This window comes from Ascidiella aspersa, chromosome 5, assembly GCF_963924565.1.
Source record: "Ascidiella aspersa chromosome 5, kaAscAspe10.2, whole genome shotgun sequence".
Taxonomy (NCBI): domain Eukaryota; kingdom Metazoa; phylum Chordata; class Ascidiacea; order Phlebobranchia; family Ascidiidae; genus Ascidiella; species Ascidiella aspersa.
In genome coordinates, this window is record NC_139451.1 from 17,688,058 (window position 1) to 17,712,878 (window position 24,821).

The 24,821-nt window shown below is 36.2% G+C and overlaps 2 protein-coding genes across 2 annotated transcripts in view; one reads left to right on the forward strand and one right to left on the reverse strand.

The window, feature by feature from the left end:
• LOC146145141 (uncharacterized) overlaps nt 1-10,976 on the forward strand; it is a 31,344-nt gene extending 20,368 nt beyond the window's left edge. The window contains exons 30-48 of the mRNA XM_083390490.1: nt 518-685; nt 1,020-1,167; nt 1,438-1,617; nt 2,087-2,215; nt 2,518-2,555; nt 2,688-2,728; nt 2,874-2,947; nt 3,557-3,659; nt 3,789-3,980; nt 4,783-4,935; nt 5,326-5,394; nt 5,526-5,677; nt 5,841-5,981; nt 6,273-6,413; nt 7,692-7,886; nt 8,249-8,379; nt 9,170-9,303; nt 9,603-9,722; nt 10,523-10,976. Coding sequence (XP_083246616.1) covers nt 518-685; nt 1,020-1,167; nt 1,438-1,617; nt 2,087-2,215; nt 2,518-2,555; nt 2,688-2,728; nt 2,874-2,947; nt 3,557-3,659; nt 3,789-3,980; nt 4,783-4,935; nt 5,326-5,394; nt 5,526-5,677; nt 5,841-5,981; nt 6,273-6,413; nt 7,692-7,886; nt 8,249-8,379; nt 9,170-9,303; nt 9,603-9,722; nt 10,523-10,695 — 2,482 coding nt within the window. The 3' untranslated portion in view covers nt 10,696-10,976. The remainder of the gene's footprint in view (nt 1-517; nt 686-1,019; nt 1,168-1,437; nt 1,618-2,086; nt 2,216-2,517; nt 2,556-2,687; nt 2,729-2,873; nt 2,948-3,556; nt 3,660-3,788; nt 3,981-4,782; nt 4,936-5,325; nt 5,395-5,525; nt 5,678-5,840; nt 5,982-6,272; nt 6,414-7,691; nt 7,887-8,248; nt 8,380-9,169; nt 9,304-9,602; nt 9,723-10,522) is intronic.
• Nucleotides 10,977-11,081: 105 nt separating this feature from the next.
• Nucleotides 11,082-24,821, reverse strand: LOC146145142 (uncharacterized). The gene is made up of 8 exons (XM_083390024.1): nt 24,720-24,821; nt 21,694-21,838; nt 20,562-20,643; nt 19,481-19,545; nt 17,081-17,222; nt 12,634-12,790; nt 12,335-12,443; nt 11,082-11,453 (listed from the first exon to the last, which is right to left on the reverse strand). The coding sequence occupies exons 2-8, from the start codon at nt 21,772-21,774 to the stop codon at nt 11,409-11,411; spliced, it is 681 nt and encodes a 226-aa protein (XP_083246150.1). The 5' UTR covers nt 21,775-21,838; nt 24,720-24,821; the 3' UTR covers nt 11,082-11,408.

Consider the following 24,821-nt stretch of genomic DNA (forward strand, 5'->3'; position numbering starts at 1 on the left):
ATATCCTGTATGGCAGATAAGGATTTAAACATAATTACAATCTTAAAAGGCAGGACTAGTCTGTAATTTGTATTCGACTTCACGATCTAGGCGAGTGATTCTCATCCTTTTTTACCCGTAGACCTTGTGGCATATCGTTGAAGTTGTGAGAACTTGGCGCCTGGCTGGCTTTTCGAAAAGGATTTAATTTCCTTTAGAAAAAGTGTAATAAAAAATGTTTTAGGAGCGCAACATTTTCATTGTTTAGCTAGTTTCTGTTATAGGTAAAAACATTTTTTTATAAAGAAGTATTCGGAAGAAATTGCCTGACCCGTGCTATAAGTGCAATCTTGTAAATATCGTGAGACTGGGTCAAGTAGAACGGGGCATTAAAACGAGTTGTCTGTGTAATGAAATTATATTAAATCATTAACAAGCCAACTTTAACACTGCACTTATTGCATGTCAAAGGGACGTGAATACAAAGCAAGTCGCATGTTCTTTCTACATCGTGATCGTTAATTTTTTTCTTATTTAGCGGTATGGTCACACCCAATATCAACACCAGCATAACCAAGACACCGAGTGTATCATCCAATCAGATTGCAGCATTTCAGACGCCCGCTCGTTCCAGACCAAAACAAAAGTTGCAAAGTCAAACCAAGTCGACGCTGGAAAGCACGTACAGAACACCGCATGTGAAAAGGTATACTTGTTTCACACTAAAATAATATTTCTGATGTGCAAACACTTGACAAACTTTAGTCAATTACAATAAGGTCTTGGGCATTTTTTGTGTCCCTCTTGATTAAAAATACTGTACTTAATGGCTTAACCAAAGTGTTTGAAAATCTCGCCAAAAATCACTACCCAATTAGAAATTAAATGGCCTTGTCTTTGGTATACAACGTAGACACGAACACTATTATGTTCGTTATTATAGTTCGTCCGGTTCGTGTTTTGCTATGGTACTGGTATCTGTGTATTTTCAGCATAACTTATACTCGTTTCGTGTTTTTTACTTAAAATTTGATTGACAGGCTTCCGTCGTCGAAGCAAACATCGGCACGACCGTCGATCACCAAAAGTTCAAAATCGCGTAAGAAACTGAATGCTTTCGAGATTTTCAACGACCAGGAAGATACACCTGTCATTGACCTTACGGAATCGAAACCTGCAACTAGAAAGGTTAAAACGGATTATAAGTTGCAATCTAAGGAAAAATTATGAATAAGTTACTTAACATCTTTCGATAAAAAACACAAAACTTGCTTTCTTGTTCTTGTTTTGCAAAAGAGAACTTTCACCGAACTGGCTTTGCCGAGTTACGCCGTTCCCCAATTTCTATGGTGTGTTTACTCACACAAGGCACCACCCATTAGAGTATTTTTTTAAATCCCTTAATCTTTTTGCTAAACCTTATAAATATAAGGATACAAAGTAAATAACATAACGCAGAAGTTGCCAGTCCCGGATTTGGCCGACTCTGACAACCAGTTGTTGTCACCCACGGTCTTTGCGACTCCGGCTGCCGCCAAAAGTACATCCACGACCAGAACTCGAAGGACACGAACGAAAATCACGTGGTCTTCTGACGAGGACAATGACGAAGACTACGTCCCGGACGTTAAACCTAAGGTTGGTGAAAATTGGGTTGTTTTAAACGTTTTTATGTTGGAGTGCCTTCGTCGTTATTTTAGTTTATAAAACATATACAGGACAGAGGACACTCACAAAAAATTTAAACCGTTCTCGTGTTTCTTAACGTCTTTTCCAAAGTCCTATATACAGAGTGGGCCAAAAGGAGGCCTACAGTTATAAGAAGTAGGGTTTGGGTCTAAAAGTAATTGTATTGTTTTGGGGTTTTCTCATACACCTTGAACTTTGCAACACCCCAAAATAAGAAATACATTGGTGTCAGGTCAGGTGAGCGTGGTGGCCAATGCTACCTCTTCTTCCAAGCCAACGCTGTGGAATAACTTTAAGCCTACTTTTGGCCCACCCTGTATATGTTTGGACAAAGTTTTTCAATAGCCTTACCCGACCTTGATTTGTTGTGTTTAAAACTCTTTATGGTTGGCGTCTAAAATAGTTAAACATTGTTCAGTCGATGGGGGTTCGAAAGAGCTCTCGCGCGACGCGATCTGCCTCAAGGAACATCATGAAAAGTAGGAAAGAGGCCAAGAAAAAACACAGGGAGGAAGAAGGGCTCGTTTACACCGACGAAGAAAAAGAGGTGGGGAGCTTGCGGGGAAATTAGAAAATTGCTAATTAACGCTGACAGGAGTGAACTTTCTGTAAAACCTTTTTGTAAAACGGGTTCAATCCTGCAGCATAGCTGTCTCGTATCTCTGAATTAAAAAGCTGTCTTACAGAATTGGTGTTCGAAAGTTTTTAACTCATATCCGAATACGCACTTACAAATGGAATAAATTATTTTGCCGATTATTTTTTTAAGTTTCGATGAGAAACAAGCGTAACATAGAATAGACAAAACATTTTAAACGGACTTGTAATTTTTGTTTTTTACATTTTTAGGCTGAGCGACCGACGAGGAAAAAGACAACCAGACAGCGGTTTGTTTTTTCCCTAAAAAATATTAAAGTATAAACTATTTAAAAATGTATATATTCGCAATGTTTTTATTTTTTGTCATTATGACAATGTTTGCTCTAAAATGGTTGCCCTAGCTTATTTTTTTGTTTCAGAGTCGCAGTTGCTAAAGAGATTGTTAAAAGTTCCGACCAAGGTAAGGTTACTTTCTATTTCATTTAGTTCCTACCCATTTACTTAAGCTTCAAAAGCTGCGCTCATATTTTACAAAAAAATATTCCTTTGTCAATTGTTCCATAAAAGTTACCTTATTTTTGTTTGTATATTTATTCAATCTGTAGGTTCTGATCCCGACGAAGTGGAGACGAACCGTGATATTGCATTTGAAAAATCACCCCAGACTATTGCACACCCGGTACAACGTTATTTTAATTGACTTTTTGAAATTTTGATATTGTATTGCATTGGATTGTGTTGTTGGTCGACTCATAACTAATTATGCCTGCATTTTCGTTGGTGAAAGGGTTTCAAAAAATATATTAAAATAACTTAAGCCCGCAAGGGTCGCTGAACGGGCTAAAGATATATGAGTTGTTAGTTGTTTTGGAATAAGGTTCACACAATATGAAGAAAATAACTAATGATTTCAATCTAGTTTCTTGCTACAACACATTATGGTTTGGGAACAACAAGATACGATATAACCACAATAAAGCTTTCCGTCGCTCAAGAACAGTAGTTCTTAACCTTTTTCAATCGCACCCCCTTTTGGTATTTGCTCTGTGCCTTGCTCACCCTTCGTAAAGCAATTCGGTATTTTTCAATTACATATTAAGCAGACAATAGAAGTTACCCCCGGTTAGAAACCACTGCTCTAGAGATTAAGCGATTTGCAAACATCATAATTTAAAACAAAAAAATTACGTTATGTTGTTGTAAAACTCTAATATTTTGTTGCAAAATCTCTAATGTTTTGCTATTTAATTTTCCGATCATGTTTAGGACGATTAAATTTTATTTACAGCGAAATTACTCATTCATTGGTGCATTAAATGACGAACCAAACGTTGAACTTTGGGATTGCGAAAGCCACCTCAAAAACGCCTTTAAATATGCGACCGCTTCCGGTGAGTAATTTATTTCAGAAATATAAATTTTTCTGCATAACCTAAATATATTTGGTTTATTTATTCGAAATTTTGACTCTTGGCATAATGTACTAAAAAAGCAACCAATACATTAAATGAAAAACGCAGGCGACTTTCACGTTTCCAAGCTTGCTGCCCAGCATCTCGCAATTCACCATCACCGCTCATGTTTACCGTCACGTGACCTCTCCTCAGCCAATAGCCACGCGCTTTCCGTAGGCGTATCGCTTCGCTCCATCTTCAATTATTTGTGCAAAGTTCGAATGGCGTCCGGGGAAAGACACAAGGAACAACTTTCACGTACAAATTTATATTACAATGTTGAATGTGTTTGTATCGTTTGTTGAATGCTTTTCGACCTGTAGTTCCTATGAGAAGGTTGTTTTGTTAAATTACTTAACTCAATATCACAGGCGGTGTTTTTTAAGGTGTTTTGACCGAAATGCTCTTTTAAAATAATAAAGGCTATTGGTATTTTACATATTTAGCTCAAATAGTTTTTCAGTTTAAAACAGTTTTTATCCGTCATCAACGCCATACCTCAAAAAATGATGATCAGTTTTTGTAAGGCCTTAATTATTTTTTTATTGATTTATATATATTTTTAGCAGTGTTTTAAGGACCTAAAGTCAATGACAATCTCTTGACTTGAGTGCACATAAGTCACTGTTTTCAAATGATTTGACTTGAGTCTTTTGGACAATCACTTAACTTGACTTACGTCTTTTAGACCAATGACTTGGGTGAAATGAAGTGTTTTAAGCATTTTTTTCTTAATTTTGTTTTTTCATTCTAATACTTTCACAAAAAACAATTTGCTTGCTGTATATTGGGTCTTTCATATTTTTAAGTTGGGTTATTGTTCATAATAATGGGAAGAGAATGTGCAATTTATTTTAAATAGTGGCTTTTGACTGAGACTTGACTTGTTATTTATTTAAAACGACTTGACTTGGAATTATTTTTTTTAGAAAAGACTGGACTTGGACTTAGCTGTGTTACAGATGACTAGACTGGAACTTAGGGCATTTCAAAATGACTTACAAGTGAAAAACTCAAATCTAAAATATTTTTAAATATACCTCGCATTTCTACAATACAGAGGTCAATTTCGATGCCTTAAAGTTTATTGATCGTTCTACAAACCCCAGCTACGTCATTGGCAGTCTCGACAACGAGCAGCGATTGTTGAATGACACTTGTTCCAATCTTCCACCTGATTGGTCGGTCTGTATTTTGTCGCATGTCAGTGAGGGTGAGTGCCGTTAAAAATATTTTGACCCTTGGCATAGTTGAGAACCGCTTATATCAAGGTCAGTAACTTTTTACCTTTTGCGGTCCAAAACCAATCTTAGAAAGGTGTCGGCAGGCTGTTATAAATAAATTTGTTTTAACGTGTAGTTTTTAGGCATTTAATGATAACAACTTCAACAACTGTTTATCAGGGGTCAAATAATTGTATCTCAATAATTGTATACTATCCACAGTACAACTTTTTACGAAATATTTTACTAATATATTTACATTACCATTGTTTTCTCAGCATAAAGACAATATATATTGTACATTTCAGTGCAGTTTGCTGTGATTTTACCTCTTTGTTAAATTGTTTTTGTAGCATCATTTTTTTTCTTATTATATCAAGGCACATCTAGCCAACTCCTTGTCACAAAGTTGCGTCACTCACAACCAGTCGTACATCTACAAATTGATGGTAGGGGCCTACTTTTAGTAGCAATGTTTAAAATTTGTAAAACCAGATTTTTTGTTCATTTTCACTGAAATAATTTTTTTATTGCAATGATTCCGGACTAGTTAAGAAAATATTTCTAATGTTTTTTCTAGCGCCTTATTTTGACGACGTCACATCTCGATACGACAATTTACTCAAGTCGAACGTCATTAGCATGAACAGTAAGGACAAGTCGCTTTGGTGGACACAACGCCGTGACGTCAACAGAGCATTTGGTCAATTTGTGGTGGAAATGGAAGTCAAGGTTGTAGCTCCTTCATTAAGAATAATTCTAAGCTGTTTAAATGGCTGCATTTTTAGATAAAGTTATTTATGTAACAGTTTTTTCTCTTTTTTGTGAAAGCAATGTTTGTTTATATGCAGTTCAATCCACTGCAACGATTAAAACATATCTTGCTTTTTTGCAGTTGTTGGGAGAACATCGTGGCGTCATGCTTGGATGCTTGTCCACCGATGTGAAACGAAACCAGATGAAGCAGAGCGTGTCAATGATCGCGAAGCTTCTAAACGCAATTCGCAAAAAGCCCTGCGATGAAAGCCTAATTGAAGTAAGCAAAGTGCATTTTCCTTGTGTTATTCAAAAAGTTTTCCTGGCCATTGTTAAACATTGTCTTAAACCTAACCTAAACAAGAAAACCTGCTTCTCTGTACAATGCATTTGTATAAGTGCTATGTTTGTATACTTTCGTAGTAAAAAGTAATAGTGTTTTTCAGCATTCAACTACTATACCTGCGTTATAGATTTATGCATTTTGTTGGTGTTGTATTTTGCCAAACAATCACTAATTTTTTTTTAAATATTACCACCACGATATTAAATTTTGCTTGTTTATTAATAGGTGTATTTGTCTGGCTGGTCCCATATTTCAGTTGAAGAAAAGACGGTTGCAGCCTGCAAATTGACTGATAGCATCTCTTCAAAATATGTGATTGACACCGTTCTCGAATTCGAGCGGCAATCCAGAAAATTTGAAAGCGAAGTAAGTATTTCACTTTCTCAGTACCTCATTTAAACGATGAGCATGAAAATGATATATTGCACCAACGACAAAAACACAACCCTTATTTTTTAGTTTACTTCCTAGTATGCCATAGTTGATCATTTTCAACAATGAAACACGATCAAAAACTGACAATCGTTTTAAACAAAGTGCAATTGGTCTGGTTTTAAAATAACTACTACTAGACAAATGCCCAACTTTAACTAAATGACGTTCGGATCAGAAGAATTCAATTATTATCAGTAAACAATATCACTTACTACTTCGATTTAGCACCACGCGATAGTAATTTACCTTGTTAGTTGAAACTTTCGACATATATTTTATATTAACGACATATTATTAACCATTTATGTCGAAAAAAAATTGAAGAGTCACTTTATTCAAAATAACCCTTCAGAAAATTCCTAACCGATTGTGAAACAATAGCACGTTGCAATCGTTTGTCTGCGCAATTATAGAACAGCGGCTTATATTCCAGCTGTTAAGGGGAAGCACCGTATGGTAAAATTCGAATTGTTTTCAGGTGAGGTGATCGAAACATAGCTGAAGGGTCACTTCAGAAAAATTCCCGTTTCGTAGCCCGTCCATTCACAAGCGATAGCAAGTTAAAATTACTTGACTGGCAAAATAGCAGCAGACGCTTATATACCATTCTGAATTTAAAAAAAAAATACAAAATAGTGGCGTGAGAAAGGCTTGGACTGATTGTACAAATTGTGTGGCAAGACATTACGTAACCTTATCGTTTTAGGCTGAGTTTGCCCGGCATTCACTTGCCATATGTTGCAAGTTGGCCATTGTATTTCCTGATTAAGGATAAAAATTGCTCCATATTAACATTGTACGATTAGTAAATTACCATAATTACCTACCTGAATTGATACTATTCAATAATGTCGAAGCCTAACTATTATCAATCAGTATACAAAAACGATTTCTACTAAATTCCCTTTAATTGGCTATCGTCGGACAACTAAATTATTTTATGTTTAATAAAACCACTTGTTTTCACCTGGACACTACTGGGGCCTACGCGTGCGCGGACAGCACACCAAGACCACCGGACGCCGTGGTCGCACTGTCGGTGTGTCCAAGAAGAAGTAGACACTGCTACTCCTAAAAGACTTGCACTGTAATCGTTCTCACCATTTTTTTTACATTTTGATATTTTAACGTGTTTAACTGTTTATGTGTGTCTGTTCAACTGATTTATAAATAATTATCATGTAATTATGTATTCAACTAAATCGGCAGTCTCGCGGTCACGTGATCCTTGTGCTCGACAAGCGGCTCCAGGCCCTGCCCTGGGAGGGAATTTCCCTGTTGCGCGAGCGTTCGGTATCGCGCCTGCCTTCGTTGGACGTGCTCAACTGGCAGCTGCGTCTGGCGCGGTGCCAGAAATACGCCGAGACTGACCCGCGCGAGGCCGCCTATATCGTCAACGCTGGGGTAAGGACAGAAATTGGTGCAATTTAATTTTCCTCGCTGCACCACTTGTTTAACTTCCTGCTTCTAGCTGAAAAACTTCGATTGCAGAACTGAAACGGACTGGGTTTGAATAAAATGCAGCAAAAATCCATATTGTTAGAACTTTATAAAAACACCGTGTAGTATAAACTGGATAATTGTGTTAAATATGCCCATATTATTAAGACGTTTTCGTTTTGTTAGAAAATCGACTGTCTGTAAGACAAGGTAATTCTAACTACAAAAGTACGTCGTTTCGGTGTCGCGGCCCAAACACTTTCCGCATATATATTTTTTGGTTATTGTTTTTAACACCTAACGATAATACAATCAAAACGTAACAGGGCGACTTAACAAAGACGGCCAATCGCTTCTCTGATTGGTTCACATCGATCAAATCGTGGGAGGGCATCGTGTCACGTGTTCCAACTAAGCAGGAATGGCTCGACTTTATTACTGGGAAAAGCCTCTTCATGTAAGCTATTGGGGGGAAGAGAGTGGGCTCTCTTTTTGAATTTTTTTGGTTACTTTAAAAAATATATTAAATAGTCTTTTATACTAACTATGATATAAATCCTAACCTTTACATTGTCTGAACAATTTTCCTTTTACCCTACGTTTTTTTAAGTCGCCTTTCTGTATTAGCGCATTGAACTAAAGCATTATTTAAAAAAAAAATATATATTTTATTAAATGGTCATCAACTCGTAAAAGATGTAAACCCCACAAACGGCAGGGATATATGAAAAGATTAGTAATTATGATTTATATTTTGCGTTAAACGATGATGATGTGAAATTAGTCTTTTTGAATCTGTTAGCAGACTTGTAAAAAAAAGCTTTCATCTGAGTTTGATTATATGTAAATAAACAGGCTTGCCAGTTTGTATTTATTAAAGCCTAATTTGAAAATTTAGGGTCTTTTTGAGTGGATTGATTTATTTTTAAAAAAAATCCAAATGAAATTTGGCTTTTTGATTTCTTTCAAAAATTTCTGAGTTATGTTAAAGAGATCAAACTATCATAAAAAGAGAAAAATTGCCAAGAAAATAAATCACAAAAAGAGAAGAAATATTTACAAAAAGAATAAAAAGTGCCACAAAAAGAGAAATTCAATGTACCAGCATAACCATTTATTGGATTAGTTTTTTTTTCTATTTTGGCCATCTGGCAACCCTGTAAGTAAATAAGATTTACAAAAAACTTTTTCATGTATCTTTTTTGGGCAATTCATGTAATACTGATTTCCCTACTGTTGTCGAGTAGATACAGCGGACACGGCAGTGGTGCGAAGTACGTAGCCCGGGAAAATCTTGTTCGCAAACACGCGCGTGCTTGTGTGCTTTTGATGGGCTGTAGCAGCGGGAGACTGTTCGAGGAAGGAACTATAGAACCAGAAGGTTGTTTACCTGAGTTGCGCCATTAACAAGAAATAGTTTTATACCCGCATATTACATCAAATTAGATCAAAAATACCGTAGAGGTTGATTGTACATTCAAACTTTGGTTAAGCACAATATATGGTCATATTAATTAACACCTACTTCACTAGTTTAAGCTGTTCGTTTAGTAGTAAATTGCAATACTCGTTGAGATCTTATGTGAGGAAAAATTGCCTAATTATATAAATGTTAGTATCACAAAAAAAAAACAGCTCATAGTGGGTTTTTACTTCATTTCTTTGTCTTTATTTTCCCAGGTCCGGCAATCTCTTACTTGCTGTCGGGTAGCGCTTGTGTGTTAAGTTGCTTGTGGCCGGTAACAGACAAAGACATCGATCAGTATCTTACCAAATGTCTCTACGATTGGCTGAAAACAGGTAAATTGGTCTCATAGAATTGCCAACAACTTAAGGTTGTTTAAAAATATGTCTAAATCACCTGCAAAAAGCCCGAGTGTGTACTACCGTTTTTAAATGTATCTTTAAATTAACGTTCATCCGCGTTCGAATAAAACTATTTTGGATACTTTTTCATTCGCACGTAGGTCGAATAAAACTAATTTGGGCACTTCTTTATTAGCTCGAAAAAAACTAATTTAGACTTTTCAATTCAACGCAGCTCGAAAATCCCAATTTGAACACTTGTTCATTCGCATGTAGCTCGAACAAAACAGTTATAGACACTTTTTTGGTTGTCGGTTAAATGGACTAAATTGGGAACTTTGTTATTAGCGCGTAGCTTGAATGAACTAATTTGGGAACTTTGTTATTCGCACGTAGCTCGAATAAAACTAATTTGGCAGTTTGTTGTTCGCTTGTAGCTGGAATGTAGAGAAATTCAAAAACTTTGATCCAGTAAAACTTGGTAACTAATGGTATTCAATTTAAATATCCTAAAAATCGTACAGGCTATAGGAGATTATTGGCGTAATCTGTAAAAAATATATCTTTTTTTTTGCCCTGCGTAAGAAAAAAATGCGCAAGTGCCCCCAATTAAACAAGGATTAGCTGAAACAGAGAATTGTAAATTACAGCGTTTCACTCAGTTGTGTTACAATACTATTGGAAAACGTACGAAAATATCAAATTTCCCGACACTTTAAGCGACTTCTATTTCAAAGACGATAAAAAAAAACTTTATGCGATTTTCGTCGAACTTATTTCTCCCATGTTGCCAGACAAATGCCTAACGGACGTGGTGCGCGGCGCAGAACGCGTGTGCAAGATTCCGAACATTAACGGGATGGGCTGCGTGGTTTACGGCATCCCTGTCCGTTGCACACGCACCGTGCCGCAGTTCTACGACAACCTGCCTCCGGCGTTTCGCGACGCCGCCCACATGTTGCGGTAGGAGGAAGGCCACTTTGTACACACGCCTGTTTACTTCGCCCTGTTTTCCCGGCCAGAGTTGGAAGTGGCGATTGCTCTACACTTGTGAAGTCTGGCACTGGTATCGATTTTACTCGTCACCATTTATTGTTTATAATTTTGCAAAACACATGGTTTTTAAATTTATTTATCTATGATGTCCAAATTTAAATATACCTGTGGTTGTGTTGTTGCGCTGCGCTTGTACTCGCATATTGTTTGTTTCGTTGTTTTTTTCGCAATAAAGTATTACGCATAATCTGCCTCAATTTCATATTCATTTTAGCAAGGTTTGAAAAAAGTTTTCTTTACTTGAAACAGAAATAATCCGTTTTACTTATGTCTTGGTCCTTTTAGGTCGAGTTGCCGGCAAAATTTGTATTTCACATATCATCATGTCTGATAACGACAAAATTTGCATCGAACGTATTTCACTACTAGACAGCTAATAAAGGGCTCGTATAAATTTACATTACTTAACTCGGATTGAATGGTTTAAAAACGTCAGGAAAATTCTGTTAAACTACATATGCAACACAGTGGTACGTTAGATGGTTCTCGGACACAAAATGTAGAAACTTTGTACAAAAATTTGGCGAATACTGACACAGCATACAAAAAATCAAGCAAAGTTTCAGAATAGTAAAATATTTAGTTTTCTTTGTAATCATCTATGTTATAAAGAAGCCTCTTTTCTCATTTCTGCCTCTTTCTCTTATTTTTGTCCTTGGACGGCGAACCCTGAAACCAAAACAACAGAATTGTTTGAATGACTATAGTTAACGATTTCTATTTAGACGAAGTGCAAAAAATGACTAACTGTGATTACGTTCTCATTTTGACGAACACCATTTTTTTCCGCAAAAATCACCTACGTTTTAGTAAGTTAAAAAATTGGCTACAGAAAGTTTTACTTTATAACCACAGTAACCGGCAACTCTTACCAAGGTCAGTCTTTAAGTCTACTCAAAGTAATATATATGTCAAGGCATGGTGTATAAAGGCAGTGGTGGGATTCAAATTTTTTGTCAGCCGGTTCTATCACAAAAGTCAAATATTTTAGCCGGGTCTGTTACAAAAAGTCATATTTTCCGGAAAAGAATTAAATTAGTTGCATGAACAGGATGCAACCCCAGGTTCCAGCCAATGTTGCGACCGTCTAAAATCCCATCACTGCTAACAGCCACTCTAAAAAGCAGCAGTCGTCTCACAACTTGTAGTTATGACACAACAATTAAATTTTCAGACAAACAATCACAAAAGGAAAATTACTACAATTATACAAATTAACACAATGTATGACTGTTACCTGTGACAGTGACCACTGCAAATTAAAAAAAACACGTGAGCTACGGTACTTGGATCTCAAAAATCAATGTATGGAATAAGATGCAAAAATCCATTGACAGTAACCACAATGCTAACTGGTTCGCTGATCTCATAACATTTCGAGATACGGTTCTATAGAACCGGTGCGGACTGGCTGAATCCCACCACTGTATATGTGTTAGTTGAGACACCGTCTTTATCTCGTTATAATAAAATAGTGCTTTTGCCTTTAAACAGATCCAACCATCGCACATTAGTATTGGTGCAAATTCTCAACCTTACTATCGACTCACATCACGAGAGTCCCGATTGCGTCTTCCCTCCCTCGAGTCCCTCGAGTTCGTTCCAGCATCTGTCCTTTCGTTAAAGAAGTCTTGCGGGTATTGACTTCCCGCATCAGCCCTGGAAGATCATTAAACCCAATTAAGGCACGAATAAAACGAAAGTGGTCTATTTTAAGCAAGAGTATTTCACACGCCTCGGAAAAGAGGCTCACAATTTTAATAAAAAGATACATCTTATAAACTCCGAATCGTTTATAGCAAACTACCATCTGAATAAATCTTGAAAGTCATCCAAGTCCCAATATTACCTGCGTATTGGCGGCAACGCTCGCCCGGCCGAATCATAATAGTGATGATGGGTCCCGTTTTCCTCGCTGTTGGCACCCCCTTGGTGTCGCTGCAGAGTCTGTGTCATCATCCATTGCTGAATTTGAGCATTTTGGATCAGCATAAGTTCCATTAAATCTGCAACAATGTCATGTTCCGTTAATAAACTGCTAACAATCAGTTTAGTGCAGGCAAAATGAGAGCAATTTGCGAATTTATTTTATGTGACCAAAATGGGTCACGTATCATTTTTAATTAAAAGGTTGACAGTCCAGATTAAAGCCTCTTTCCGCGCTACGCGCATTTACACTAGATTTCACCTGCATATTTGCACATGAGTTCGCTCGAGAACATTACAAGCAAATTCGTTATTATATGAACTTTAAAGTGGGCCTGTGAAGTTTTTCTGGTTTGTTGCGGCCCATGTACCATATTTTAGTTATGCAAGGTACACATTTGGGCTTTGCCAAGTAAACTGATTACTTTTCTGCGATTCAATTTTCATTTTATACTTCGAGGTATATTTTAGATTTGGCGAAAAATTACCTTTTTCGCCCCAAAAGCGTTTCCACTTTAAGTCAATTGATCGAAATAAAATTGAACTTGGTAAGCGTTTTCTCTACATGCTGTTCTGGTTTAATCAAAATATTTAAGGGGTGAGGTTATATTTTGGTCCTATTTGATATTTTATTCCGATACTGATATCCGATGTTTTGGACAAAAAATATCGACATCTAATCCGATAGCAAATGACTTTAGTGCTATGCTGAAACAAGCAAACTATGTGAATTTGAAACGTTAAAAGTCCCTTTTAACTAGTCATTATGACAAAATTTGCTTAAGCGTTTAAAAGTTTAATACTCCACAGTTGGTAAAAAACTATTTTTGATCAATTTACTTTTCAAAATTGAAAATATTTTCTAGTGTCCAACAACTATATGCGGCGAATTTATTTTCAATTGTTTAGTTTGCCCCAGGCTAAAAGCGATTGACACCATTATCTTAATACCTTATTAACTGACTAAATAGGCTAATGTTAGAAAATACATTTCACTGTTACGAATAAAAGAAACAGATTTTATTTACAAAACAAGTAGTACAATGCTAAGGCTTTAGTAAAGTATAGAAATCGATTAAAATCCAACAATGGTGTAAGACTTGAAAATATTTACTTCCTTCACCGGAAAGTTTTGCTGGCTAAATTTATGCCTAACTTTTAAATATCTATTTACCGTCCATGTGGGGTGATTGCCCTTGAATTGTTACTGCCTGCGGGGCATGCGTGGCGACCGCAAAAAGCAACGTTCGATGGGTAAACCCAGCAATATGCAGTGGTCCGTGGCGCGTTAAATTTTGCAGGAGGTACCTGTTGCGTATAAACGGATGGTTTGACCTGAATCGAGCCAGCCTTCAGTGCGCGTGCCCAGGTGCCACACAAGATCTCATGTCAACCGTAACGTCACCGGCGTTAGCGTCATCCCGCAAAAACTGCTCGCGGATTTTCCAGGGCAATTTTTCTCGCTGGATTTAAATTTTCTAAACAATACCTAGATGGCACCACGTCGAAACTGGTAACATTTGGTTTGTTCAAAACAACGACAGTAATTGCTTGCAATCGTAAGGTAACATCAAGACGTTGCGTGAAATAACTGTCGCCTGTAGCACGCCATCGAGAAAAATTAAACAATATATGTGTTGTTCACCTCTTTTGTATTTCGTTTTATTTAACAAGTAGCTTGTTAATATAAGTGACTAATGCGTTTACCATGGACACTTTTGTTTCCTAAAATCGTACGGACATAGGATTTGTTGCCAGTTTAAACCATATTTCTTATTTGCAACCATTTGCAAGTATATATGATTGCATATCAGATGTTTGCCTTGTAACGTTTAAAAGATTGAAATCATGAAAGAGGCTAAAAATAAATATCGACGTCAGACACTGTGCATTCGAAATTACAACAGAGTCAGACCGCACTCGAAAACCTTATTAACGAATTTAACGTATACTATTGGGTGGAAACTCCAAACATTTTAAACACTTTGCCAACAGGGAGTTTTGGTGACCCGAAATTGAGTTTCAGTAAAAAAAATAGTAGATAACTAAACAATTATAGTTGTGATGCACAACTTTATCGTTAAAGCCGCTAATATAATTTTAGCATGTACACATATGAACACGGTTAGACGAAAGTGTGAAATAAGATTGGTTCATGTTTACGATAAGTTCATCGTACGTTGTCGGATTGGTTGGATCTGTTAGAGACCAGTAGCGATAACCGGTAGATGTGAACTTGGTTAAGCGGCAGATAAAATGCTTTTACGCACGTTATGCTAATTTACTCCATTTCTTATTTTGTGCGATTTCAAGAACGCGAAATTTTTTCTTTCAAAGTATAATAAGGGATAAACCGACTCCGCACACCAGGCAACTGGGTTTTGCTAACCAAATCCATAACGCAACCAACAATTTAGAGCGCCAAATCTCCTCACAAAAAGGCCAGGCGCTACAAGCACCTTTCACTCACCACCACCAGGGGATCTCCCTCAAAAGTCTGCTGATTTTATGACTAATGCCAACACACGTTTAGTGAGATAAGGCTTTATGTCGTGCAAATTCTGATGTTTTATGTAAAGTAGAAGCGAAAGCTTATCCCACACAATCTAACGTATGTTTGTTACTATGTATGTACATTTATTTGTTGAACTTTTAGCTTTCCAAGTTATAAATAGAATGGCGCTATTTGTTCACCATAATTCGATTTAGAATTTCTGTTTCTTTTGCTGTTTGGCAATTTCCGATATCATTACCATGTCACCTTACCATTTCCAGACTAAGTACATTACTTAATGCCATTACACACAGTTGGTGCAGTTTTGTAGTTTTGTTTACTATAAGACGTCATACTGCTCGTCGCAATGTTACGGTACCACACACTACACTATTTCTACTACTTCCAAACCCATGTTGACTTTGGCTAAATTCTTTGAGTTACGAGTAGATGCCCCCTGTAGGTTGTAGAAGCACACCTATCCTGACGTCAATCATAGAAGCACAACTATCTTTCACATTGTCACAGGAAAACAGACAAGGGCGCCAGTTCAGCCCATACGTAATTACTCCAATATAATTTCCCTTAAAGTGGCTAGACGTAAAATACCTTTTGCTTTGTCCAAATTTGCAACACTGCTTTTTTTAGTTGCGCAACAAAGATGCACTCTACGTTTTCGTAAACCAATATCTATTAAACGCCACCGTATACTGTTGCAGAAAATATAATTGATTGTTTGTGTTTTTTTGCTTAAATTTTCCAATACATTTATACAAATAACATATTTAAGTACATATTTAAGTGTTTAATAAAATAAAAAAAGAAGCCCGCTTAATTTCGCAATCACGATTTCCCAGACAGGGAAAACCCTTCCGAACTGCTTTCCGAGAAAATACCTTTGCGTGACGAATACAGGAACATATAAGTCTTGGCGTGACGTGTACAGGAACACATACGTATCATAATTTCATTTTCAGAAAGAAATCTGTAGCCTGAATTATCTGGATGTTATTTGTAATATTTCACATAGTGCAAGAATGTGAAAACCACGAAAAGTATAACATCACTAGTGGCTATAGGCAGCTTCCATTTTATTGTACCAAATAATCTTTAATAAAAGTATGTTTTTAGTTTCCAAGGTCAGTCGACACCTGAAAACAGCATGGGTGGACGGTTAAATTGTTATAGAGTACAGTCACACTTACCACCAACACAAATGCATAACCAATAAATTTACTGATCCTTGTTACATAATAACATTTATATGGACAGAAAACACTTGGCCAGACAGCGTATTGCCTAAAGATGTAAACGATTCATTTATCTCATTTTGTACCGCTGGTCAAACGACAAAAGGCAACCAGGAACGAAAAGCCGATCACCATTTTTTAGATCCCAACAATGAACATCTTTTGTGGTGAGTATTATACCCGTGGCCCTATTTTGATGCCACTCAACCGCTTTATCACAATATTTGCAATAAAAGCCACAATGAGTAAGTGGTATAATATGGTGTCTTAACTAAACAAGAGGTAGACCGCACAATTCTTACGTGTGAAGAACATGCGGATGTGGCGTTTGTTTTTATTTTTTGTTTCCCTGCCAATTTGCCAGAAGAACGCTAGCCAAACCGCGTCTTTCACGCAATTTTACATTTTTGGTCGCTAACTAAAAGTTTGTATAAAACCAACGGCAAATTCATAATCGCGTATTTGACTCTTCTGTTTTTTCTTGACAGTCTGCTTTTAGTAACAAAATGACTATGAAACTGTTATATATCATAAAGTTATGTAAACCGATTTTTAACTTATTCATTGTGTAACGTATAGAACATTTCGTAACGATTTTCAAGTTACCAAGCAAGCTTAGTTGTTACCCTTTTTGGTGTTGCCAGTCTTGTTCCATTGTAGGTTTTCTTCCATCCAGGGCACGTGCTCGTGTCGAGTGAGGGGGCGGGGGGTCAGCGGGGGCAGAGATCTGGCGTATCTTCGGTGGCTCCCGCCGTTTCCAAGTTCCTCCTTATAAAAAACGACAAACAGGCTCGTGTTAAATTTTCCATGGAAAATAAAAAAGATAACCCTTTTCCTTAAGTTTTCGGTATTTAAAGAGTTTGATTATAGGGCCAAGATTAAGAATGACTTGAATTCAACCGAGATACGCTAAGTAGAAAACTTGTACGAGAAGCGATTTATTCTCGTCAATCAATATAAGGTAACTTCGGGAACAACGCAAAGACAAATCGAAGCGGTGATATTATGGTCATGATCGGTAGAAACGAATTGTGAGCATACAAGCTGAAGGATGAAGTAATCGGTTTTTCGACATCTGAACAATGTGTTCCTTACCCTCGTAATAACTATTTATACATATACAGTATCACGACTTAAGCGAGAGATCGAGTACGACCCATTTCATGAGCCTTGTCAGAATTATGCTAATTTAAATAGACCGCGACCCATGCATGGAGTTCAACTATTATTTTGGGGTAGGGAAAATATTTAAAGCAAACCCTCTTTTTAGAACAAGCGGTCGTTATTTAGGAATTGCGAGATGTGACGAATAAACCAGAATTTTACCAACTTGAACGTTGTTTCAGATTACACCAAAATATGCCATGCAAACGAAGTAGTACAACATATATTATACGATTATATTATTGAATATCTGACGGGTGAGTTATACCACAGAAGCTTGCAATAGAGTTTGTCAATTCACCTATAGTACTGCATGCGGTTCAACGAGATTACTAGGATCCTGTGTATAGTTAGTTATAATTTGCATTTTTGTTGTGTGTTGAGAAGGCTAGGTCCCTTATAAAGATGTATTTTGTAATTCCTGTTCTGCTACCCTTATTTGTACTAAATTAGGTAATATAACCAATGTGGAGCGTGAACATTTCATATTTGAATAAGGCTGTCATTGAAAACACTTTCACGGCACGGAATTAAACAGGGGCGTCTTTGAAACCTAAATACTTTACCCGAACCTGACAAGATGAATTAAATCTTACTATTATTATTATTGGTAATTAACATTCGCCGTTGGATTTTTTAATAATATCCCTTACATGTTGTTTCCATAGAAAGTGTCAATGAAAAATTTTGTTATTGTGTGCAATTTCAACTTGGAAATTTTGCAAAGATTATCGTAAATTTAAAATGATTTAATTAGTCGAAACAGCTTGAAACAAAACAATGAAGGATATTTTTCTTAAAAACAGACACTTTAAACAAGATATAGCAAACCAAATAAAGTCTGCAAACAAAAATTGCAATAAGTGACTAATATTCCGAATCATTACGTTCAGTGGACGGCGTTAATGTTAAAAAACAAATTATTTTGTTAGACGCAAAAAGTATTTGAAAATGGTCGAATTTTTCACCATACGTCACATGAGCGTTTCTACTTCACTTGTTCTCACAGTTTAAACGAGGCACATTCTCGCTAAAATTGACGCTTTTTCTGTTTATAAAAAACACAATATTTTGAATTTTAACCAAACTCCTAAAAGACGTATATAGATATAGGACGTGGACTTTAAAAGCACACGTCGTTAAAATGAAATTTGGCAGTCTCTTTTGATGTTTAATTGTAAAATATACTCGATAGTCGTTGGCCACAAGAGGGGATCCAAAATTGACCGCCCATTAAAAAGCGTTTGTCAAACCTATAGCACTACATTGACCGAATTGCCTTTCTGAGAAAATATGTTATTTCGCCATTCAAAATGTAAGACCTATATAGAATACGCATCACTCGCTATCGTTCCGAAGTTATATAATCGTGTAAGTTAAGACACAATTAGAACGACTCTTTGCTTCTGATCGAAGATCTCGGCCTATTTGAGATAATAATAGCACTGCAAAACTTAATAATGGATTTGCCATAAATGCCTTATAGCCGATGAATAAATTTAGCAAATCGCCTTTGTTACAACCGTAACGACATCTTACCTTGACATTTCCTAATACCACCTACAATCTTGTTGTAATTGCCTTATTCCAAAGTTGAAATTCAGATGTTAACAAATTGTATTGCCATGAATATAATTACATTGTAAATCTAATATGATGTATTAATATCACAACCTATCTACGGTGAAGTACGTAGCTATTTGAAAAGAGAAATATGCCCCGCAGGCCAATTTTTTTAATTATAGATCACACTCACAACATGCGTATTTGCATGATCATTGATCATATTTAGGCATAAAAATGAATTTCAAAATCTTGCGATTTAATTAAACCTTGCAAAAAAGATTTTCGTGCAATCTCACCCAAAGTTTTTGCAGAAGCTCATTTCTTCGATCAATTTTTCTATGAAACCTGTCTCGTCTCCTTTCTAAAAACACACAATTTTGTTAAATATAAAATATTTAAAAAAGAAAAAAAAATGAATGGCAAATGATAAGTTATTAGGAATTTTTTAGTTCAAGTAAAAATTAAGACTACTTCAAAGTGAGCTGTTGTTTGTTCATCTATTTATTCGCATATGGTTTAGTTTACTCGTATTAATATGTTTGTACGTAAAGTTTTTTAATGCACTTGTGGTATTTTATGCATCATAAGTTTTTGTTAACGCATTGACGCTAAACGAGAGTCTCGCTGCCTTGAAGTAACTCCAACGTTAAAGAAACACTAAATATTCATTCGCAAATTTATCAACAGCATTAAAAATAATAAAATATTCACTATAGTTAATGTAAACTCAACGTTTAAAAAACACAAAACATTTAGTGGTAATTATATCTCGAAAGTTAAAAACTAATGGTAAAAGTATTTCTAATTTAAATGAAAGCCTTTGCAATGCGGCGTACAGTGAACAGTCAGACTTGTAATCTTGCATCCGCCAGCTATTTTAAATTGCGCCATGCAAAATATCGGATGGTTTTGGGAGGGTTTGCAGAAAAACAACGCATGACTTGACCATAAGGTTAGATTGGGACACCAATATCATCAAGCAGTGGTTGTCGTTCAAGGTATATTGATCTTTTAAACCGTATTCACGCATTTACATACCAAACAACTTTGAAATATTGTTTAGGCAAAAGCCAAACCCTTACGTTGTTGAAACAAAAATGCTTCCGCATTGTTTTCACGCGTGTTTAATTTTTGCGATGTGAATTGTAAGTGTGTCGCCTGCCTAGAATCTGTGTTGATCGAATACCCGACCAACACTAACTAATATGTCACAGCAACAATTGCTTGAAATGCGCAATTCAACTTCATATTTGCCTTTTGCATACTCCCATGTCACATTTTCGAAGTATCTAAATTGCGGTAATAGAGAAAAAATAAAATAACAAGCAGTTTTGTTTATCCCCAAAAAGGTGCAAGTGCACAACTGCATATACTAACCTGGATGAGCAGGAGGGGTGTAACGCTCGTAGTCTGGCGTCAAAGCCCGTTGAACTCTTGGGGATGCACCTTTGTGCAGTTTCTACAAAGCAAAATAAAAAGATCTGGCAAGAAACCAAAAGATAAGGAAAAGCTGATTGTTTGGACCTAAAGAAACTAAGCCTAATCGAAACAAAGACTAACCTACCCTTCAACTAACATACATTTACCATTTAACCATTCAATAAAATGTGGTTTCTGCAACAGTATAAGTCAATGACTTTTCTTACAAGTCTGGTATTACGTTAGCAAAAAAATAAGGTTGCCTTCTCGCGCATAGCTTCAATTTGTTTCGAGGCTTCTATTGTCAGAAAGTAATTCGTGACTGTGCATCAATTCAATAAAACAATGCCACTTGCGGAAAGCAGTTTCACCGCGAGTGAAACAGAAAATGCTGAGTTATCGACCGAGCCGACAAATGACAAATTGCTTTGTAATGATTTATCCACGTTTTTGCCATTTTAACATTTAATGTTTTGTATTACTTTACTGTGACTATACGACACTATCGTATTGTGTGTATTTTTATGAAAATAGGTAATTACTTTATATTAAAATAATCGCAAATTACATGATGGGATATAATAAGGTTTCCTTAACCTAACTTATATCATTTTTCAAGTGCAAATCGACTTTCAGATTTTATATTGCGAGTAAATAGATTTCTTTTATCACTAAAAATTTTGGTCTATAAGCTATGCAAACGAGCTCGTGTCGTCAGCGCAACGATTGACAGGGGAGCTAAAATTAGAATAAAACCGCACGCTTGGGGCTCTGGAATCCCCTTACGCCCATTCAACCGACGCTGTCTTCTCTTGTCATCGTTTGTGCCAAATCAGTGTATCACACCATACGAATTGTCTTGGGTTGCGCAACACGCTTGAAATTTCTACGATGCCGTTTTCCCAATAGTTTTGGTTTCTTCTTGTCAATGATTTGACGTAATATCAAATGATTGCTGACGTATCTAAATTGGTTTCAAAATTTTGGCACCGACGTACATGATTTGTTTGGTAAGAAGCAAAAATTGGGTCCGGGACATTTACCAAAAATTCGACAATTTCCACTAAGTTAAAAAATGATTTAACCGTACCTTGTCAATTAAACGAAGTTTCAATCTGGTTAGGTCATCAAGTAAACGAATATCGTCCCCGTATTCCGAATCAGTTGGCATCTCGTCAACGTTGTGGGTAGCCGCTAAACTTGCAAAAAAATGTGGCCGCTATATTGTTCTTATGCTTAAAAAACAAAAAAACAATCTGCAATGCAACGCCTTCTTCAGGCATGTATATATTAATTCTAAACAGCACGTTCAATACCGAAATTACCAGACAGTAGGACATTTTATCATAATGCACAATTGTATTGCGCAACCTTATAATATTAGACTCGAGTTTGTTTAAAATCTCTTTACAGGCCACATTTTTACGTTTGTCTTTATTCTATCTGTTTGTTTTATGCTATCTACTTGTAAACGCTTGTAATGTTTTTTACTGGGAAAAAACGCAATATCTAGATGTTGTGTAAAAAAGTTCGAATGCTGCACAAAAATGTCAAAAGTGAAAATATGGTATTCATAGAACATCGTTTGTTACGCAAAGCCTCAGTGTTTTTATTTTGATGATTTTTGATTACCAAGACAGTTTATTTGAATAATGTCACTTAAAATCACCTGAATTGTTCCCATATTTTAATTTTGTCTATAACGTTATCGTCACGTGAAAATGATATCAGGTGAATTCCGTTTACATTTTTCTGACAGTACGTCTTTCCAGAAAGGTCCAGTATACTTATGGTATTGTAGCAACCACGAGGCGTTCGAACAAAAAATTTGAACGAATGTGTCCGCCTACGCAGGACATATCCACTGGACCTAACGCGAACCGGCATTTAGGCCGCGTTCGTGGTGCCTATGATTTTATGTAAAACCTAAAATAAAAGTAAGTTCCCGATTTTTCTTACCAGGACAAAAAAATTGTAACCGATTTTGCCATTGTTTCAAGGAGGAGAAATTGTTCGCGTGGGCAACGTGTTTGTCTTGAGATAACGAAAAGGTGATCAAAGTCACAGCGCGTGGGCCACGCTTAAAACCCAGCGCACTAAATCGCCCATGTGTAACCTGTTAAGGGCCGGTTTGCCGCGACAACAACATTACCTCACGACTGCGTCACAGCCATGAGATTTCTCGAGTTTACTCACGCATGGACGTGGGACGCAGACTTGTAAGTTTCCGAAAGCTGTAAATGTACAGTACTTGAGCGGCGGGTGGGAATTAAAGGGAATGGAAAGTTTTCCGGCAAAGACTTTATATTTAATCGACTTTAGTTCCTTATTTTCATAACTTTGCTTTCTCATCTGATGATTGATAAAATTCGCATTATAACTGGCAACAAAAGCAGGTTGCCTAAACCACCCGGTAATAGAAATTATATAGAGATATTTTACGCGTTGCTATGACGATAGGACTTTTAGACAATGTAAGCAGGTAGAAGTTCAAAGAATATCTTAATCAGCGCCATTTTAAGGCTGTGGGAGTGTGGATGGCTTAAAACTCACCAAAGCTGGCCTATATTCATAGTTGTGGCGTAGAGTTCTAAACCACACACTCGATATGTTCATGCGATTAGATTAACACAAGCGTGTACATATTTTGGTACTTTCATTTCCCCGTGCTCGAAATGACTAAAAGTGCGACCGCAATCACTCCTAGTGATTTGTATGGAAAATACACGTAGGTTTCCGTTTTTTTCTATATCGTTGAAGTAAAATGTAGCTGTGCCTATCACAGAGTGACCAACTACTTCACAAAATGATTCAAAAAAGGCACGTTGGAGATTGAATATAGAAAAGAATGCAATTCGATTAAAAAAATCATTTTTGGACAAAAATGCAATTTAAACGCATTCTGCAATTTTGTTCTGTTTTAAATCGAAATTAAACTTTTCCACTATTTAAACTACATTACGTCAGCAAATTGTTTCGCTCAAGCGTCTTTTCTTGGCTGCGACGTTCAATGTTTACATTGTGTCTTACGTGACCCTGACGACCGTATAGGCAAGGAAGCAGTTCACAAAGGGCGTCCACGTTTTTTTTCATATCTAATCGGACGATGTGCACACCTTTTAAAGTTTAAACAACAATATTTGCTGTTAAATCGGATAGACTCGTTAAACAAAATGAAAGAAAAAAGAAAAAAATAATATATCTTAACCGGCATTTCCAATATTTTTCCCAATGGTTCCTTAACTCAAATATAGAAGCAAGCAAGTTGTCGGACATAAACTATCCGCTGTATTTAAAAAAATATATATAAACAAAATAAACAGGGTTTAAAGATAATTTTAATTTGCGCTATATAGTTTAGTCAGATATGCCACATACAAATTACTCGACGATCAAATATTTTTTTATTCTGGGTCACATCGCGTTCAAAACTTCAGTTATGTGTCATTCCATCTTTACCAAGGCAGAAAGAAACGCGTGTTCTGTGTAAGCTCTAATATAAGTTATAGGTTAGTTTCTATCTGTAAAGGTTTCGTAAAAACCGGCATCTATATTTATATACTAGGCTACTTCACGCCACAGTTGCCATTTAAAAAAAAACCTAAAATGTATTTTTAATATCGGAAGTTTGAGTTGAGTGAAATCAGAAAACCCAACATGTACTTTATCATTTTGGCTACTTTCGCTATCTAGTCATGGTTATGAAACGGAAGAGAGAAATTTTTGTCCAATTTCCTTACGTAACTTAATTTCCCAGTGCTTCCCGTGTCATTAATTTCAAAGTTAAACTGCAGGCTAAGATTGCGCTAAACTTTTTCATTAGTTTCATTAGTGTCATACTTTTCTATTTTACCCCGAACTTTCTTAGTTATTACCATCAGAACATTAAACTTTTATCATTAAAGTCCTACGCCCATAAAACTGCTTATACCTTTACTTCGCTTTAGCTTCCAAAATATTTATTTGTAATAAGATATACGAAAGAATAACCCCAAAATACTGTTTGATCAGCAAATGTCGAAAATATATAAACATTCTATGTTATTTCGAAACTTGGGTTTCTACAATCGAGTCACATGTTATAGTTAACACATATACAATTATCTGCTCAAATACCTTGTTTGAGTTCCACTTAAAAAACATTAAGGATACTTGAAAAATCCAAGCTCGGGCAGGAACAAAGATAAACATCGTCGTTAGTTAAGTTTCTTTATTTAA